This window comes from Vanessa atalanta, chromosome 18 (assembly GCF_905147765.1).
Source record: "Vanessa atalanta chromosome 18, ilVanAtal1.2, whole genome shotgun sequence".
NCBI classification, from domain to species: Eukaryota; Metazoa; Arthropoda; class Insecta; order Lepidoptera; family Nymphalidae; genus Vanessa; species Vanessa atalanta.
Window position 1 is genome coordinate 9,178,231 of NC_061888.1, and position 19,267 is coordinate 9,197,497.

Below are 19,267 nucleotides of genomic sequence, written 5' to 3' on the forward strand. Positions count from 1 at the left end.
ATCATGCTTTTTGTCTTATATATTGACCAAGTATTTTTTCTCTGATATTCTATCGAATTACGTGATATAAATACGTCCTATGTTATTTTATTATGTATTTAGAGTTCAATAGTTTAGTGCTAAGTGATTTGCTTCTACAATGTCTTATATATTGACCGACATTTGTTTTCATTATCGTCTATGTTTTATGTCAATGCTGTTGACTATCATAAATCTATAACAAGCCGAGTGTGTTAAAACCTTTGTTTTAATCTAAATAATGAAAGAGGAATCTGATAGATGATGATAAAAATACGCGATCATTGCGTTGATGGCCAGCAATGCCTACTAGCCTGTAGTCGAAATCGAGAGTCAATTATATCGTTTGAAACTAATTTTATTGTGCGTTACGTATTGCTGTTTTGCTCAGGGCCGATGGGGAGAAGGCTTCAGTGCCCGAGGAATACTTAGTCGGCAACTCGCTGGCTTCGTTGAAATCGTATAATTGACATGAAGGAGTAGGAGTGTGGGGGGAAGGGGCTCGAGCGGGAGATTTGGCAGTTGGCCTTGACAATGAACCGGCGGCGCACACTGCTTCGATTATGTACATATTATACAACACGCACACATTTTAGAAAGAGCTATTCCACGAATGGCCTCTCCCACACAATTATTTTTGTCATAGGGTTGCGTTATTTTTATGTCTATACCGCGATGTCTGCCATTATTCTGAAGTACAAATTACTTAAAATAATTAACACAGTTGCTTAAGTTCCTTTAAGAACTCTGACCAATGACAAGTTGTCAAATAATGGTTTAGAATTTTATCTAATTTTGTTTTTTATTTAGTGACAAAGACACAATTAAAAAAGCATGATTTATCTTTAATTTCTCTATATTGTTTCGTAAACATATAAAAACACCTTGTATTATAAATATATTTTTAATATGGCGACTGAGTAGGTCCCATTATTTCGTAATAGTCTCATAAATAACTGATAAGCGACAACCCTATGGCCAAAAAAGCGATTCGAGTCTGGCGGCCCGGCGCGCCGACGCCGCGTGCCTGCCCTAACACAACGTATACATCAGTGGTTCTTAACCTCCTATTGATCAGGAACCTCACGCCAAAAAAATAGTAAGGGACCATCTCGTTACCAAGCACCCCCCCTCTTTTACCTTGTACTAATACAATACAGGCTCAAACCGTTTATGTCTTAATTTTTTTTCTAAATTATGCTCTTGAGTACCCATTATATTAAGACTTTTGAAATTTATGTTTTCAGCCAGTTCCGTTTTAAAATGTACTTTATTATTTATAACAGATGTCATTGTTTGAAATGACCTCGATGTCGAGTTAGTTGATACTTATTTAGATGATTTCGTTTGCTAGAATTGTATGTATAATACATAGCTGTTAATAAAAAACCGCCACGACCTTGAGCCGCGTTATCAATAATATCATACCTTGTTTTACAAATATGAATTTTAGACTTAAATACTAAAATATTTATAAATTCTTTAGGACATTTAGTTAAAAGATTTCCATATAAACTACTTCATTATTAGTTAACGTTATAGAGTTAATAAACCCTTTGTTATTATGTATTTATTTAGACGCGGCAATCCGTCAGTGTTGTGTGATAATTTGCATAATTGTATTTTTATTAAATATTACCTAATTACCATTTGTTCTAACTTTTAAAATAATGTATCTATGATGGCAATCTTTATAAGTTTAACCTATTAGATGTCTGGCTGATGCTTCCGAAGTATTTCGTATATAGCTAGCTATCTTGTGTCTGACCGTGTTAGTTTTTGTCCGTCTGCATTTTATTTCAGGTATTAGGATACAATAAACCTAATCTATTAGTAAATTCTATAATATGTTACCTTCAACTTTTTCGTGAAATACTTTTCAAATAACAACCTTTGTTTTGTTTCTATACTTGTTCTTAATTTTACTGAATGTTTTAGTTTTTTAAATTTTCTTAGTTCAGAAGTTATTGTGTCCTTATTCTTTCTTTATTCATTATCAACGAAAAATTTGGATATTTTTTTCATATTGCATTAAACGTGCTTCATTCGCATAAATTATTCACTATTCAGGTATATTAAACTTTCCAGTTTTACTTACCTTCGTTGGTTTTCTAATAATAGACGTTGAGTTTTATTCGTTTTTCGTTAATAAACTGGTTTAAAGGAAAAACACAAAATTCAAAACGTTGATTGAGCATTTATTGCTGATATTCAATCATAATATTGATATTTAGGAATGTTGCGTAGGTATCTTGTGGGTTCTTAATGATATATTGAGAGATTTTGAATTATATAAAGTATTATACATCATCAAAATAAGTTAATCTAAAAGGACCATGTTGTTACGACCGCGTTCTTCGTCGTCTGTCTGTCTAGGCTGCGTTTTATTCTCGAATAGCTTTATCCACAACGTTTTCTTAGATTTATTTGTTTTCTTTTTATTAGTAAAAATGTTAGGTGACCGTTTTTATTTGTGTAAATCAAGAATTTATTGCAAAGGGATAATTATTTTCTATCTGTATAAAATGTCAGACTTATGAATATTTTTTCTTTATTTTATCTTTGTTTTTAGGATTTAAAAATTGAAATCCAGTAATTGTTCATGCCTCATTATTGTATTAAGAAAAACGTCTAAACAAAAATGAAGCCAAAAGCGTTTGTAATGTTAGACATGACATCTCCATACTTCATTGATATCTTCTAAGAGGCAATAACGACAGTTAAAAGATGAGATACACCTAGGGATGGGAACGAACGTTTAATACCTACCAATTTGTCAACTAGGTACGATACGAGTAAGATACGGGTAGCAAAGTGTTGGACACTAGCTATCGCTGTTTCCAAATAGAAGACTAATTTAATGGCTGTTTCTCAATTATACCTACTTTGGTCTACTAATAAATATTCAATTTGTAGAAAGTATTTGCAAGAAAATAAACAAGGTTATACTTCAATACCGAAATGTAACTCTAGTTATTTTATATCTATTCGCCTCTATACCTACCTACTAGGTAGATCTGTGTGATTTATGTAATATGGGAATTTATTTATATAAAATGCAAAATTAGGACCTTGCTAATAAATGAATGCAACTTAATATGCATAGGTACTTAAGTGTTGCGAAGGCTGTCGTTACATTCATGTTGGCCTTCGATTGTCTAAAAAGCGCTTTAGGCGATTTGTCTGCAATCGATCTACCTCGCTGAATATTTAGTAAGTCGTTATAATTTATTATATATTAAATAGAGGTACTGTATGTACCTATATAGGTACTTTTGTCGTGTTTATTGTGAATTATAAAGTTTGTTTGACTAGTAGGTACCCTTTGAAATATTAAGGTAAAACTTCTTCGTGTGTATTTACTGTAGTACATTGAAAGTTCAGGGTTGTTTTCTACACGTCATTATAAGATATAACATTTCAGGTAGTGCCATTACCAAATAACGAATTTGAGTAACTAATGGTGTTTTAATGAAAAATGTTAGTGGTAGGTACAAAACTGTGCATGCATTTGATTGCATATGTTAAGGAGAGTAAATAATTTATTTTATTATGAATCTTACAGAATTTATTTAGGTAGTGATTATGTTCGTTTATAAAGATAATCTCCTATTGCTAATTTACCAATTTATAATGTGAATTTATAGTAAAAATAAATTGCGAATATTATTACCGTGAATACGTTACTATGAATTCAATGAACCTTTAGAAAGGAAATCATTAGGTAGTTACTTTATACACAACGTATTTGAACCAATCGCGTCTCGGTGTAGTTGGCGTAGCTTCAGGAAAATTTATAGCGGCGCGTTTATTCGTCGTTGTTACAAAGGTACAGTCTCGAAGGGCGTTCATTCGCTGCATGTGATCATTCGCAGTCGAAGGGACCAATCTGAAAGGCTAAAAGCACGTGGTGCTGCGTGGGGCGGCGCGTGCGCCGATACGGTGGGGCGAGCGTGCTCGTAGCGTACGCAATGCGTGAGCGCAGTGCGTAACTGTCGCCTCAGTTATCATGCGCGTTGTATCGACTTAGGTGTTAGTCGCTAAAACTTTGACACATTACGAATGCCTAAGGAAGGAAACGTATGTGCTTTGTTTTACAACTTTAAGAGGCAGTGTTCTAGTAGTTCTAAATTACAGTAACAATGTGTGCCATAGAGGTAAAGTGGAACTTTCCTATTGATCCCTTCAAAGTGCGTTGGAACCCAAAAAAATGCGTGAGTACAAAAATCCTAAAACATTGCCCTAATTTACAGTATACTAGCTTGAATACTATGTGGACCTAAATAGAGAAAATATTGCTATTAGGTACACGTGTAGATAATAATTGTTTACAATATAGTTTACTTACTACGAACAACATTATTATCTAAAAGTTTAAAGTTATATAAGTAAAAGAGACAGCAGACGGCCTTTCCTTTAAAAAAGATTAGAAGCACTTCAAAAGAGATGTTTGTGTATCAGTTTAAATTGTAGATTTGTTTAAAAACATCTTGTGTATTTTTATAACATAGGTAAATCTTATTAACAGGTTCGATGCGTGACCATTGTTTTGGTACTATAACGATCTATGTTCCACTTAAAACTTGTACTTTTTTTTATTTATCTTTGTCTGGTTTTTGAGTTTAATCTTACTGAATCTGTTTTTGCGTTTGAATTGTTTGGTAAAGTTTTCTTCATAATTATGACTGTATAAATTGCATGTGATGATGGTCGTTAAATAATATAATCAATTCAACATTTGGCCTTCATATTCGTTCAATTTATCATCAGGTTTTGCCGTCTATGTTTTATGCAAAAAGCGCAAAACTTAAATTAATTGGTGGCAACGAACTGCATTATACATTTTTTGTTGTTTATGCATTTTTTAAATCTAAGAGATCCTGCAATCTTACATATTTCAAATCTCCATTTACTAATTTTGTATTATTAATTTCGTCATTAACATATGATGAAATTAATAATACAAAATGGTTGATGATAATGTTTTGGTTAGTAACATATTTAGGTAGGAATCTAGGTGCATCTATTTTCACTAAGTAGGTACCTATATTTATTTTTTGTTTCAAGCAGTCATAGTTTTTTTCAGATAGAAATTGCAAAGGTGTCATAAAATATCAAAGTTAATGTTTGGTAGAGATAGACAGATGATTTCGATGAGAAATTAAAATATAGGTATTCAATTAGACTGAGATTGAGATGAATTGTATGTACCTATATCTACTCGCTTGGAATGTAGGAATAACCAACAAGAAACTAAGGAGTAACACATTTTTAAAATTAAACTACATATAATCTTAGATATATTTAGGTAATTACATTTATGTGTCCTCCACGGAAATCAATAAACAATAAATCCCTGATGTTTTATCTAAATATTCTCGTATTGTATTAAAGGCTTTATCTATGAGTAATGCTATGCTCTATTGTAGGTACAGTACAAACGTCCAATGGTTATTAACTACTTTATATCACTAGCTAGCTCATGTTGGGATTCCCACTCCACCTTGCTTGGGGAATTGGCAATTAAATTAAATATTTGACTCGTAAATCTTACGTCTTCCATATAGAATGAAATATTGCGATAGTAGGTCAATAATACTGAGCGAACCATGTGTGAAAAATCAACGTTAATATGCAATTCGATACGCAAAGTGGAGTACCGCCATTAGAAAGCGAAGTTTTTATTGCCAGTGTTTTTTTTTTAAAAATCAAATGTGCTACCTGCCCATATAATTTGATACTTTAAGAAAAGATAATCATTTATTTTATTACTAGATCGCCGACAACCATGAGAACTAAGTTGTTAAGTCCCTCGAGCCTGTAGTTTAACTGAACCATCATCCTGACCGGAACACAAACAATAATTGTTATTTGGTGGTAGAATATATGATGAGTGGTTAGTACCAACCCAAACGGGGAAAGTTAGTTTCATAAAATTGGTTTAAAAATGTAAAGTAACCCAATTTAATTGAGTCCAGTCGTGTCACTAGCTAATGGTAATATGCACGATGTTGAGTATATATTATGTTTTTAATAGCATGCTAAGAATCGGTTTGTCCAAAAATAGCTTATCATGATAAGTCTCGAGAATATTTTTCCAATTACGTCAATGATTCAGACTTTATATTTATCGCTACGAAGACAAGACGAAGTAAAAAGTAACAGCCTGTAACATCCCACTGCTGGTCTAAAGCTACCTCTCCGTTTCATAAGAACACATGTAGCCGATTTTCATCCAACTCTTAGGTTTCCTCACGAGATGACTCGGATAATAGAACTTGAGGAAATGGACAGACAGAAAGTTTAGACAAGGGCAAATGCCACTAACCTAACAAATATATGTAAATTCACGGTGTCTGTAGCAAATTTTTTGGATTAAGAAAATCTGTATCCGTTTTGTTGTAGGGGTTTCTGTTCTTGCTCAGTCCAGTTTGACAGTTGGATATTTACGGACTATTCCTGTTACTAAAACTTCTAGAGTTTATTTTATGAATTCAGTTTGATGTAAAATAATACTTAATAAATTAACATAACGCTGGATGATTGTAAAGTTAGTTCTGATAGTGAGATTTGCTTCAGATATTGTAGACTCCATTACAGTAAGGCTTTTCCGTGTTTAATTTTATTGTTTCTTAAATGGAGAATCGACCGTTAGCTACAACATCTTGTAAATCTTTCAAATTCACCTTTCAAGCGTTCAGCGTAGAAGCCTCGGTGCAAATTCGTTTCCAGTAAATTAATGTGTTGTATAATATATATATTTTTTTTTATTTCACAATGATATTCAAAAAGTCTAGATATCGTAAGTGAGACGTAGTTTTCCGCGGCATGCGTGTCGCGAGCCGTGGCGTAGGTCGGGCGCGGTGTCGACGCCCGCGCAATGTCACCCGGTGAGCTCCTCCTCTTCCCCTCCCTACACGGCCCCCTAGGCGAGGGGGCCTCGCGGCTAAGTCTGCATGTATCCACTGCCCTCGAATAATTTCCTAATAGTAATTGTACGGCGCCTCTGATCTTACTTTTACCTACTTTCCTTATATCACGCAAGATTCATTAAAACAAAACTCCTTGAATTGTATTATAATCTAAAATTCAGGATTCAATTGATTTGAAATTCATACGTATTTAAACAAGGAATTGTCAAAAAAAAGATAAAAAAAAATACGATATGTTAGTCTAAAAAAATTATTACAAATCACAGAAATACCGATTACGATGATTATTCCATAATTATAACATTTTTGAGCTAAAATATAAGATATTCATTCGAGTTGTCTAAACAAGAAAATGTTTTTTTTGTTAACTAGAAAGAGTTATAGTTATCGCGACCGGAACTCGTGTCTCACGCGTGGTGCTAATTGAGCATCTAAGTTCGGTTTTGGGGTAGGTCGCAACAGCGTGGTTACATAACATGCGTCACGTTCTCTATCTTCAGGTTCTTTTGAATGTTACGTTCGTCCGCGTGCTGATACTGGGTGCTGTCGGTCGTTAACCCTCCGCTATCTGCATTATTTAGCTCGGCTCAATGTCGGCGCAATGTCGAATCGCTAGAGTTCACAGACCGCGACGCCGCCTTGCGCCTTACCGACCGCCTTGTTCTAGCTAATTTTTATCGTCCCTCATTGCTTGAGTTTTGATCGTGACTAATTTATTAAGCACTCGCATCGATTAAATGCATTCAGCGTTACCTTATTTTTGATAACGTCATTTTATATCCACATAATCAATTATGATATATGAAAATATGATTTTTCCCGATTCGTTTTGCCTTTAAATTATGAAATTGGTATCCTTGGCGAACTTAAAGCAAATCCTTAATTATTTTGATGACTAAGATTTCGATCTCTATATTTAGTTTCTCTTAATTATTTACCCAAATGTAGTGTTTGAACGGTGAACGTATGGTTTACTGTATACCGTTTCCAGTCCGCCATCGCTCCGCACTCGGTCTGTGGGCTGAGGGGCGACTCGACCTCGATCGCGCGGAAACAGGCGCGGTCAAGGCCGCAGTCTAGACGCAACCCCCTCCCCCCGCCACCCCTACTTCTAAACCCGCTTGTCATACCCCCACTACTTATTTTTACCTCACAGCCGCCGCCGAATTTGCCTGGGCGAAGCTTTTCGTAGGCGTGCGAACCTGACCTACCCATACGTAACGCTATATACGATGGTTTTGCGCTAGCTAATTTGCTTCGAACAAAGGCACCCATTATGTCTATGATGTTTCTGACGTTAATTATGCACTCCGTCCAATTCATGCCCCGCGGTTTGACATTGATGAATTATTAACCAAAAGTAATCATTTGAGAATTATAATCGTTACTTAAAAATGCTATTCGTCGTAACCTTTTAATTTCAGTTATGTTTTTTTTTTCAACTTGTAGGTACTTGTGATTTCGAACTGTGTTTAAATTACTTTTTTTTCCTTTTCCTTAGATTTTGTATAATAATAATTTCGGTTAATATGATAAGATTATTTTTAATTATGACGTAAACTCGTTGCTAGAGTTTTTGAAACATGACACGTTCGTTCTGGAGATTTTTTTTTTATATTCGTCTAATCACGGTATTTAGGCCTTGGTTTTATATAAATACCTTCTTAACTACATACTGTTATTTTTAAACATACTGAAGGAATGTGATTTATGATGAGAGCCATGAACTAATCGTCTATAGTAATTTTATTGCAATAGATTTGAATAAACATATTGAATTTCGTTCGAGTTATATTACCTTTCTCATTAATCTACTTCGACATTTGCAACACAAATGAATTTGATAACATTGTTATTGTTTTTATCCATTGCTATTCAGTAATACCGGGACCTCTACAGGTGAACAACCTTACAATAATTGACATTGAATTTTTACATAACGTGTACCTACTAGTATGTACATAATATATGTGCTGATTAAACACGAAGTTTATATAATGATTCATCATAACTTTGCTTGTAATTTTATTGGTAAATTTATAATAAATGTTCACAATTATCGAAATTTAAAATTTGTATCAAATTAGCGTTATGTTCGTTTGTTTATTTTGTCTCATCGAACAAAGTCGTCTATTGTTTAACTGCCTCGAAGATACAGCGCTTTGATAAAAATGTTGTAGTGAAGTCATCGGCGACCGGCGGCGAATAGCTAATGTGCCGACCTTGGGCAGCAGACCACACGCAAATATTGCATATCTATACTAATAAGATCGTTGAGATTATAAGTAAGTATATGAAAAAAAAAATGCAGCTGCCATAAGCCCTTTAAATTTTTATCGTATTTTTAAAGAGTCTCGATGTGTGCTGATTACGATTGATTATGCATAATCAAATCTTCGATGTGGATATGGCAACATCGACAGCTGTTTAAATAAGTTCCTTTGCCACAATAATTGTTTCGAGTAATTTTGATGATGTAATAATCATGAATTTCCTCGTAGACACCTAAAATAAAATTGTAAAATTAAAATATACCTACTCTTTTAATATTAAACCAAACCTGACTTAACTATACGGAACGCCTGAACAAATGCATTTTGTAATAATTGGGTTTCGCGAAGTATAAATCAAGTTGTCCAAAATTACATTTTTATATTGATAAAAAAAAAATCAAGCAAAAACTGGTCGAGGTCTTTTTAGCAAAGAAGAAGTAGTTAGTTTAGTATTTATTTATAATATATTAAACGTATGTTGTGTTAATTTCTGAATTCTTAGTAACAAATATGAAATAAATCTTTTTCAACCCACGTTTTATTCACATTTTAGATTTAATAGTCCATATTAATGCATTAATTAATGTACAGACTTCAAAATTATTTTATTTATATGACTTTAGTTTGTACTTATTTTGAAATTGTCTACCGTTTGTGATTCTACGGACCGATGCGTACGGCGCGTGCTGGTGCGGACTCGCCTGGAAGGGTAACCTACGGGTAACTTGAAATTCAAGGCCGTTTCGTTGAGACTTTAATGAGATATTTTTTAAAATAAATTAATGTTTGTTGTTGTCGATTACATAATTTGTGAGTTTTTAAAGAACATTGATGCAACACCAAAGTTATAATCAAATATTTAGTTTTGACATACTTTAAGAATATAAATGTCGAGTCACAAAAAATAAATACATACACATAATTGTCTTGTACCCATAATACATATTATGCGAATATTAATCTAAAAACATACATTTGAGACAGCGTGGCAACTGATTAATGTCGCATAGGTACCAATAGCTTGCAAGGTTCGTAACGAAATAAAAGGATAAGATAAGAAATGATAAGTATGGAAAAATACAGCACGGTTTCAATAAACGTCGTGTTGAGGTAGGTCCGGTTTTCATAAACAATAGGCCGTCGCGACGCTAACTTTTTTTTCCGTTTCTATAACAGCGTTGCGTAGTCTGATTGTGATTACTTACTATACATATTTCTATTGTAACAATATACAATTTTATTTATACTTATACAGAGCAATCCTTATAAGCACTTTTGAATCGTGTTATTATTATTATTTTAGAAAATTAATTTTGATTTTACCACCTATTCTGAATTCCGGCAAGTAACTCGAGTATTTACAATCCAAGCAAGCTTAAAATCCAAGGAAGGAAGACTACTTTTTATGCCTAACACATGTCAAACAACCATTAAAACGCGAGCGTAGTCGCAGGCGAAAACTACTTATTTATACTCAAAAAAAGTTATGGAATTCATTATAATAAAAACCATACATTCATTAAAACAAAGATACTTACTAAAAAGGTTCTCTGCCGATGTCTTTGTAATTTTTTTCTTCCGTTAATTCTTAAATAAAAAACCGGTAGGTACCTACATACATTTATTGCCATTAGCATTGACATGCCCGTCTTATCGTCATGGTAATATCATGAATGCTTAATCCAGACGGCGTTACGGTTGAATAATTTAAGGATTGATACTGCATTTTATAAAGGATATCTTGAAAGGAAATAAATCATATGTAGGTAATGTTTTGTTTAACTAGTTTTCGACTGTGTGTTTTCCCGCGTGTTTGGGGGGTGGGGCGCGTCGTAGGTGTTTCGGTGTAAAGTCCGGACTGATTTCTTCAAGACGGCCAATTTTAAATTTGTATTGTACACTGTAATAATTGTATTCATAAGTGAATAAATATTGGTTCACTGTACACCCGAACTCTCAAAATCTGATAAGACCAAACATGCCACTGAGCTGTTTAACGAGGCACTTAAGCTCTTTCATTATCCAATAACCTCTGAATGATTCAAACAGCTCTATATGAAATTCGACATTAAAATGAAAACGTCGAACATGATACGTATAAGTGTTTTCTTGCCTACAATTTATTATAATATAATACCTACCATTGATACATTAAATTAAATTACAACATGTATGCCTAGTGAAGTGAGTGTTAAATTTTTTATGATTTCATCGTAAAGAATTACCGATTTATTTTAAAAATTTATTCAATCGAAAATTATTAATTTTTTTTATTATTAATTACTATGTTACTAAGATTATTTTAAACGTTCTTTGTTGAATTTTATTATGTACCAATTAATTAATTAATTGTTTTAAAGAAATAAAATCACATCAATTTAATAGTGTACAAAAGGAAAAATTATTAATATTTTACCTTATAAACCATTAACATTTTTTGAAATCAACATTTGAACAACGTTTTGATTGTCGAAATTATTATACACAATTGTACTCAACCCGTCTCGGGTTGAGGTAGTCTTTTTTTAATCCAACAGTTTTTGCTGTGGCCGACTGGCCGCGGTAACCTAAATATGTTTCACGGATTCTCGTATGCGGGTATTAATAACTTAAGATACTTACGATATATATACACTGGTACAGTGTATAAATCTCATTTTTACAATATACGAGTATCTTACTGCTTTGTACGATACCATAAATTGTATTTTTTTTTTATCATTAGATAGGTATCTATGTTTTTACAGTTGTCAAAAAGTAAAGATCGTTAAATTACATTTTGAAATTTTATTAGTAATCCCAAAATAACGTTACAAGAATCAGTTTCCGTTACTTTGAAATTTTATCATCCTGGCTGAGCCACTTTTACTCTTATTATCTTTTGAGCGTTTGTAATTTAATTTGGCTTGCGAACAAAAAATGGTAGAATGGGAGACCTTGAAATCGATATAAATCGCGTAAGCACGAGAATTTCGGCGCGTTGTGGCGCAAAATAGATATTCATAATAACAAGCGTTCAGTTCATCGACCGTGCGTCCGTGGGCTCACCTTGGTGTCTCGTAGATAAATGGCAATTCGGGTAACATGGCGCCCCGGCCCCCGCGGCCGAATGTTCAAACGCGCAACGACGCTGCTGTTGGGATAGGCTTACTGCGTCTAGCCTAAACTCATAATACGTATCCGTTAGTCTTGCCGCGTGCGTTATATTTTGTACAATTATTTAGTAGTCATTAAAATAAGTCCAAGGCTTTTTTTTTCGGTTACTTCGTGTTTAACGAAACGGAAACATTGAAATATTTCTCGAAAGATTTGATCAATTAGAGACGATTTTATTTAGTGTACGAGTTTCAATTTATTGTGAAGTAAAAATTGAAATTGTATTTTTGTTTTGTAACTATAATTAATATTTATCATAACCTATTGATCTCTTAAACTTAAGTTTACATATAATACACGATACCAAATTATCGATGCCTAATGTTTTAAATAAAACTTTCTATAATTATTTTTAGTATTATTAAGTTTTTGTTTTTCTTAAACTTAATTTCGTGTGTTGGTACCTTAAGTTCTGGACTCTATTTACTTGGATTGATATTTAATCTTGGAATAATATAGCTTGTACGCGAATTATGAAACGGCGTTTATCACGTTATATAGGTCTTGCGTGATCGAGTGCTTTGTATAAAACTACTGATTGCGTCACGATATATTTTTTTATCGGAAACCGACAATGTCAAGAGTGCGTTGAACCCCGCATCGCATCCTTGAAAACTTTGTCGTAAATAGATAATTTTTATTTTCGCTATCCGACTTGGTACATATTATTATCTCCAAACTTATCGCGCCGCTTATTTTTATTTTATAAAAGCATAATTTGTTTTGTTTCTGATCAATTTTATATAAATAATAATTTGTTTCGAATGAATTTTTCACTTTTATTTTGCGGTACCTACCTCTCATTATTATCTCCAATTTATCATTTGTTATATGGCATACATAATTAAGTTCATAGTCTATCTCGTTATTAGAAAGTTGTTTTTTTATTTAATAGTCGATGTATTAAATAACCATTTTTTGTCTTTGTTAACACGCTATCATGTAATAAGCGAGAATGAGTCAAAGCGATTAGGGGTTTTTGCTTCATCAACTTTAATTGTTTTTTTGCGGCTTCTCGTCTGTGACGTTTTATTAGTTTTGCTCTACTTCCCGTGAAATATTATCTCAAAACTTCATAGCCTGTAATAAAATAACCTCGAGTTTCCAAAACTATGGTCAAAATCAGATGTACTAATTTACCTCCGAGCTCAAGCTTAGCCCTCATCGGCTATCATGGGTTTGCTAATGCTCTTTATTTATTAGAAAAAGTTGTAATGTAATGTGTAATGGATATGAAATAGTGGATTCGACAATAGGTCAACATATGAGGATCGAAAATGCGTATTTCTCGTCGCTTATCTGATCACGTACCGTTAAGTTAGTGAGATGCATAGATGAGTTTGTTATAAAGATATAACTAAAACATATTTTTTTTCTTTTGTTAGTATTTCGTATAATACCTCTATAGGTATTTATTTATATACATATAAAATTAAAAAAGGATCAGACAGGGCTTAAAGGATTCCGATTGGAGCAATTTTTTTATTATTTTGCACGACGTTTTGACAGACACCAGATTGTCAGAACTGAGCAGAGTAATCATGTAATTGACCATGATGATGATGGTGATGTCTGGGTTAATGATTTCGGTTACGGTAGCAATCATCTAGCGAGACCTTCTGTGCAGGAAATATTATAGTGTTAATCACTATGTCTCTTTTCTTATACCCATGATCCGATGGAACGGCAATTCCACACGATTGGAGAGAGTTCAGTCTCAAGCCATACCTACTTGCTTTCCGAGGCACGTGATTGTAAACAGTACTAACTTCCAAATGTTGCTCTGCTACTGAGAATTGGTTTGAATTTAATATACCTACAAACCACTCGTCAGATATACTACCGCCAAACAGTTGTTCCGGTTTGAGTTAGTCAGTGGTAGCGCCATTATCTATGGACGGTAGTTACCATTTACCATCAGAGGGCAGCCAGACCAACGAGACGCTCAATCAGTTGTCATTTAATGAGTTGGTTAAGAAAATGTACACGTTCCATAAACTCATAGATAATTTTAGATATGTTTCTCATGACTGATGTTTATATCAGGTACAGATGATGTCGGCGGTGAGCGGGGAACCGTTGTTACGCAGAGTGAAGCAGGAAGCCGAGCCACCGCCGCAATACTCTCCTTCAGAGCAACACCGACCCATGCAGCTCTTGGAGCCGTGTAATGTAAGTAGAGATACTAATTTTGATGTAGGACTTTGTATGTGGTAGGTACACTGAGTATTTTCAAGCATTCCCTTGTGTGATGTGTGAGAAGTAGATGGGATTCCAAGCTGAGTTCCAAATTTGTTAAACTTCTTTCGTTTCATTGTATATGAGCAGATGATACAACTTATTACATAACACGTTTGCTTCCTTTCATAAAAAAAGTTAAAATGTCGAAATTCAAACATTTCCAAATATGTTTCTCATAGCTCCGATCTAGTATTTATTCAAGGAATAAGAAATTATTATTCTATTGTTAACTCGTTGGTTGTACCTACCTCAATATTATGTTACGTGTATGATAACAGACTTACACTTGTCTCCGTTCCGTAATAATCTAATTTAATTTGAATCCGTTTAGCTGTTTGAACGTAATGGTATTGAATGATCATAAACGTCGTCGTTAAGAATTTAGAATTTATATCTAAACAGCGATACCTGTGATACAGCAACATGATTTTGCATTTTTGTACTTTTTTTTTATTTATTGACTGGCACGGAAGCTTGGCTATAGTTACCAAACCAAAAACTAAGTACTGAACGTCATTGCATCCAAACAAAGACGGAATGATTTTCCATGCGATTTGCTAATTTGAAGAAAATGGCCAACACTTTTCTGTGTCGGACCGCCAAAAAATGGAATTCTCTACCAGCACCCGTGTTCCCCTCCTCTGAATCACCTGGATTCCTTAAACGAATCGTGCACCCTTGCGAGGCATGGCGTGGGCGGTTAGTGCAGTTCATTCTTCCCGACTGTAATGGCCGTCTTCGCGTTTGGACTCCACTACCACATACCATCAGGTGGAGTGGAGTCATATGCCTACCCGGTAAATATGAGAAAAAAAGCGCAGCTATATTGAGCAGAATAAACAGTTCTTGATTAATATACCTGTGTTATTAATTTATTATTAAGTTTCGTTTACGGCTTCGTAGACAAAATGCCATTTTTAAGCCAATGTACTTACAATTGATTTCATAGATTATTCAAGTTCGACCAATGATATCGCGTCATATGGATTTGGTTTACGTCCTCTTGTGGTTGGAATAGTCTATTGGATGACATAATGAGTTAATAAAAAGTATTATTATTATATAGCTATGCGTATGTACTTCAGACAAGGGGCTAAAATTGTAAAAAGTTTGTATGAGATATCAATAAATTGGTGGAAACAGAATGTGTTTGTTGGATACACGAATATCCTTAAGTGTACGACGTTTTGTTGGCGTGTAAAGAATGCAGTAGCGTTAAGCTACCCTAGCTTGTTTTTTTTGGTCATTTGTATTGATTTGAATTTTACACCGATTTAATGCATAAGTATTAATAAATACATGTTATGATGTAATACCTGCTTACCTTCAATTCTAGTTTTTAAACGATGACTGTCGTTGCTTATTTTTAGTTGGTAGACGTTTTAGCGGATTTATATGGAATTTATTATGGTCTATTTGGAATGAAATTGTTCCGTTTCAGCTTGAACTAGAACCTAAAGAAGAAGTCAGGTTCTGTGTGTCACCCGGTGAGGGTGGTATAGTGGGCAATACGAGCCCGGAACAGCAACACTGTTCGTCGACAACAGCTGCAGCAGCGAGCGGCGCCAGAGATGATGATGCGCCGCGCAGACTTTGCCTCGTGTGTGGGGATGTGGCTTCGGGCTTCCACTATGGTGTCGCCAGCTGTGAAGCGTGCAAGGCATTTTTTAAGAGAACCATACAGGTCAGTGTTACTTCACTTTATTATAGATAAATAAAAAAAACAGCAATAGCACGTTTCAATTTCATTCAATGCTCCGCTGTTAAGACTTCCCCTCTTAAGTTTGGAATTTATTTAACCATTAGTTCTGTCGCATGTGAACTTACAGCCGAGTACAATTTACTCATTACAAAAGACACACGAAAAGGCAGTGAATTAGGATTTAACCAGTCATCTACTTTTAACTACTCATTACTGAAATATTTTATCAAATTCAAATACTAAATGCATGAATTAGCAATAGAGTATAGAAATATTATTTTTTATTTAATTTAGAGAATTAATTCCCAGGGCAACATAGAATACACGTGTCCGGCGTCGAACGAGTGCGAGATAAACAAGCGGAGGAGGAAGGCGTGCCAGGCGTGCCGGTTCCGCAAGTGCCTGCGGACCGGCATGCTGCGCGAGGGCGTGCGACTGGACCGCGTGCGCGGCGGGCGGCAGAAGTACCGGCGCGCGCCCGACCAGCCCGCCGCCAACCAGCCGCGCCCGCAGCTCGACGAGATCAAAGTAAGGGCACGCGCACCCACCTTGTAGAAACCGATAGCATCTTAATATTCCTACCGTACCGATAATATTTCATATAGCTCGCATAAATTTGAAAGTATTTCTAGTAGTCAGTGTGATACAGGCATATATGTAAGTATATACATTTTGTAGTCCTTTACTGATAAACTCTGCAATTCAAACGGTGGAGAAGAGTAACTGAGTTACTTGCTGTTTTTTCTCTGTACTATCTGTTTTCCGACCCGGTCGTACTTTTACATTTAATTCCACATTGTAACATGACGCTCATGAGCCTACTTGAATAAAGAATACTTTGCTTTTGAGGTATAGACATTTTTTTTTTATTCACTTGGTAGTGATATATTCTACCGCCAAGCAGCAATACTTAGTATTGTTGTGTTCCGGTTAGAAAGGTGAATGAGCCAGTGTAACGACAGGCACAACATCATAGTTCCCAAGGTTGATTAATATTTTTTTTTACCGTATAGTCAATGGGCAGTGATAACCACTTACTATTTATTAGATGGCCCATGGTCCAGACCGCCTACCCATATAAAAATAATAATACTAAAATGAAACATTCTGCGTGAAAGATTTCATTCAAACGTTACAAAAGTTGATCTAAAACAATTTAAAAATGATTCATGATGAAAGAAAAACAAGTATTCCAATGGAAGTAGGAAAAAAGATAAACCAAACCTTAGATTTAGGTATTTCATGCGATTTGACTAATCACTCAGCTATGTTGTGCACTATTAAGAGTTTATGATTAATATATCTTTATTTATAATAAAACACTTTTACACTTAATCACTTATTTCTATTATAATTTTACTTACAAAATTTCAACAACAGTTTCGTCGACGCTCAAAACGCCATTTTTTTTTGCAAATCCATAGTGAATATCATAGATTAATCAACCTCTCGACCAATGATATCGCGTCAATTTACTGTCAAATGTTGTTTATTTAGTTTTTTTCCTGTCATGGTTGGAATATAATATATATATTACTTTTATATTTAAATTTGCTAATGTGTCAACCCTGACCACGACCTAACCAACTGGCTTTTGTATTTTCTCGATATGACGTAACAGTGGAATGTCTTGAGAGTTTTACGTGGTTTTTGTGTAATGTACTGACTAATGTAAATTCGGAAATTGATTAATATTAAAATTAATACTATGTCGTTAGGTAATTATTGTTTATATTTTTTTTTAATGCTTAAAATAATATATATGTAGACATAATATGTATGTATTCATTTTGTTCCACGCTTGCTAAATTATATTATGAAGAAAGTTTAAATGAGTTTATTTGTAATAGAATTCTATTACAAATAAACTCATTAAAACTTTCCAATGAAGTGTGTGTGAGTGTTAGAGAGAAAGTGAGAGACAATATATACAAATTAAATCCTTAGTTAATAGTTAATAGTGAACGAATTTTATCTAATAGAAAACGATTATACATCAAGAAACTCGTAATAAATTGGTCGTCAAAGATTTTAATCCATTTTACGTACCTAATCTTCTTTGTTTCAGTAACATTTTCATCTAACCTTACTTATTTGGTATACGGTGTTATAAATGTGAATCTAAATATGAATTGTCACTCGGATACATCATACAGATAAATTGAAGGATTTTTTCTGCACAGTATATACCTAAACACACACAGTATAGGAAATAGTGTTTTTTCATGTATATTATTTAATAAGATTTAAAAAAAAAATAGGTTCGATATCATTCAATAAAAAAATGTTCACTCCTGCGTTCCTCTACGTTAAATTATCGGCTTGCATTAGTATAAGCGACACTTGTGCTTACATAATGTCTTAGTGTGCGTGAGACGACTAAGAGTAAGGTCAGCAAAAAAATACAAATTAAATTATATTTTTAATAATTAAACGCTAATTAAATGTTATAACAGCGCGTCTTCGTGTGTGAATAGATTTATATGTATGTGATGTAACAAGTTTTTACGTGTAGTTACGAACTTTAATTTGAATGTCATCTGGGTGGTCTGGCTCGAATATAGTTTGAATTTTTATAGTTTGAATTTGTGATTATGGGGTCATAGATATAGTTAACGAGCAAGGCTAGACTAGTGAAAGTTTAGACGCCGTCTGCGGAACACGTCAGACTCAATTATAACATTTACTCGTAAGTTTCTTAATACATAATGATAGTCATTTAAATTTCGATATTGTCCATGTTAATTGGCAATAAACATGTTTGAAAGTCTGTAACAAGATCTACAACAGAATGTTACGGTATTTTTTTTTAAATGTGTAGTTATTTTTGCTTTTTACTTTGTGTTTGATAACCGGTTCAAACCAGTTTCCTTCTTGTTAACTCGAAGTATAAAAAGTAAATGACTGTAAATCTCCCATAACTGGGTCTATGGCTATGGTCTCCT

At 33.9% G+C, this 19,267-nt stretch overlaps 1 protein-coding gene across 2 annotated transcripts in view; it reads left to right on the plus strand.

Annotated features, from left to right (window-relative positions):
• The window catches only part of LOC125070937 (steroid hormone receptor ERR1), a 35,484-nt gene that overhangs the window by 8,387 nt on the left and 7,830 nt on the right, over nucleotides 1–19,267 (plus strand). For both annotated transcript variants that reach the window (XM_047680962.1, XM_047680961.1), the window contains 3 exons: nucleotides 14,426–14,551; nucleotides 16,062–16,304; nucleotides 16,632–16,850. In XM_047680962.1, the coding sequence (XP_047536918.1) occupies nucleotides 14,432–14,551; nucleotides 16,062–16,304; nucleotides 16,632–16,850 (582 nt within the window). In that variant the 5' untranslated portion in view covers nucleotides 14,426–14,431. The remainder of the gene's footprint in view (nucleotides 1–14,425; nucleotides 14,552–16,061; nucleotides 16,305–16,631; nucleotides 16,851–19,267) is intronic.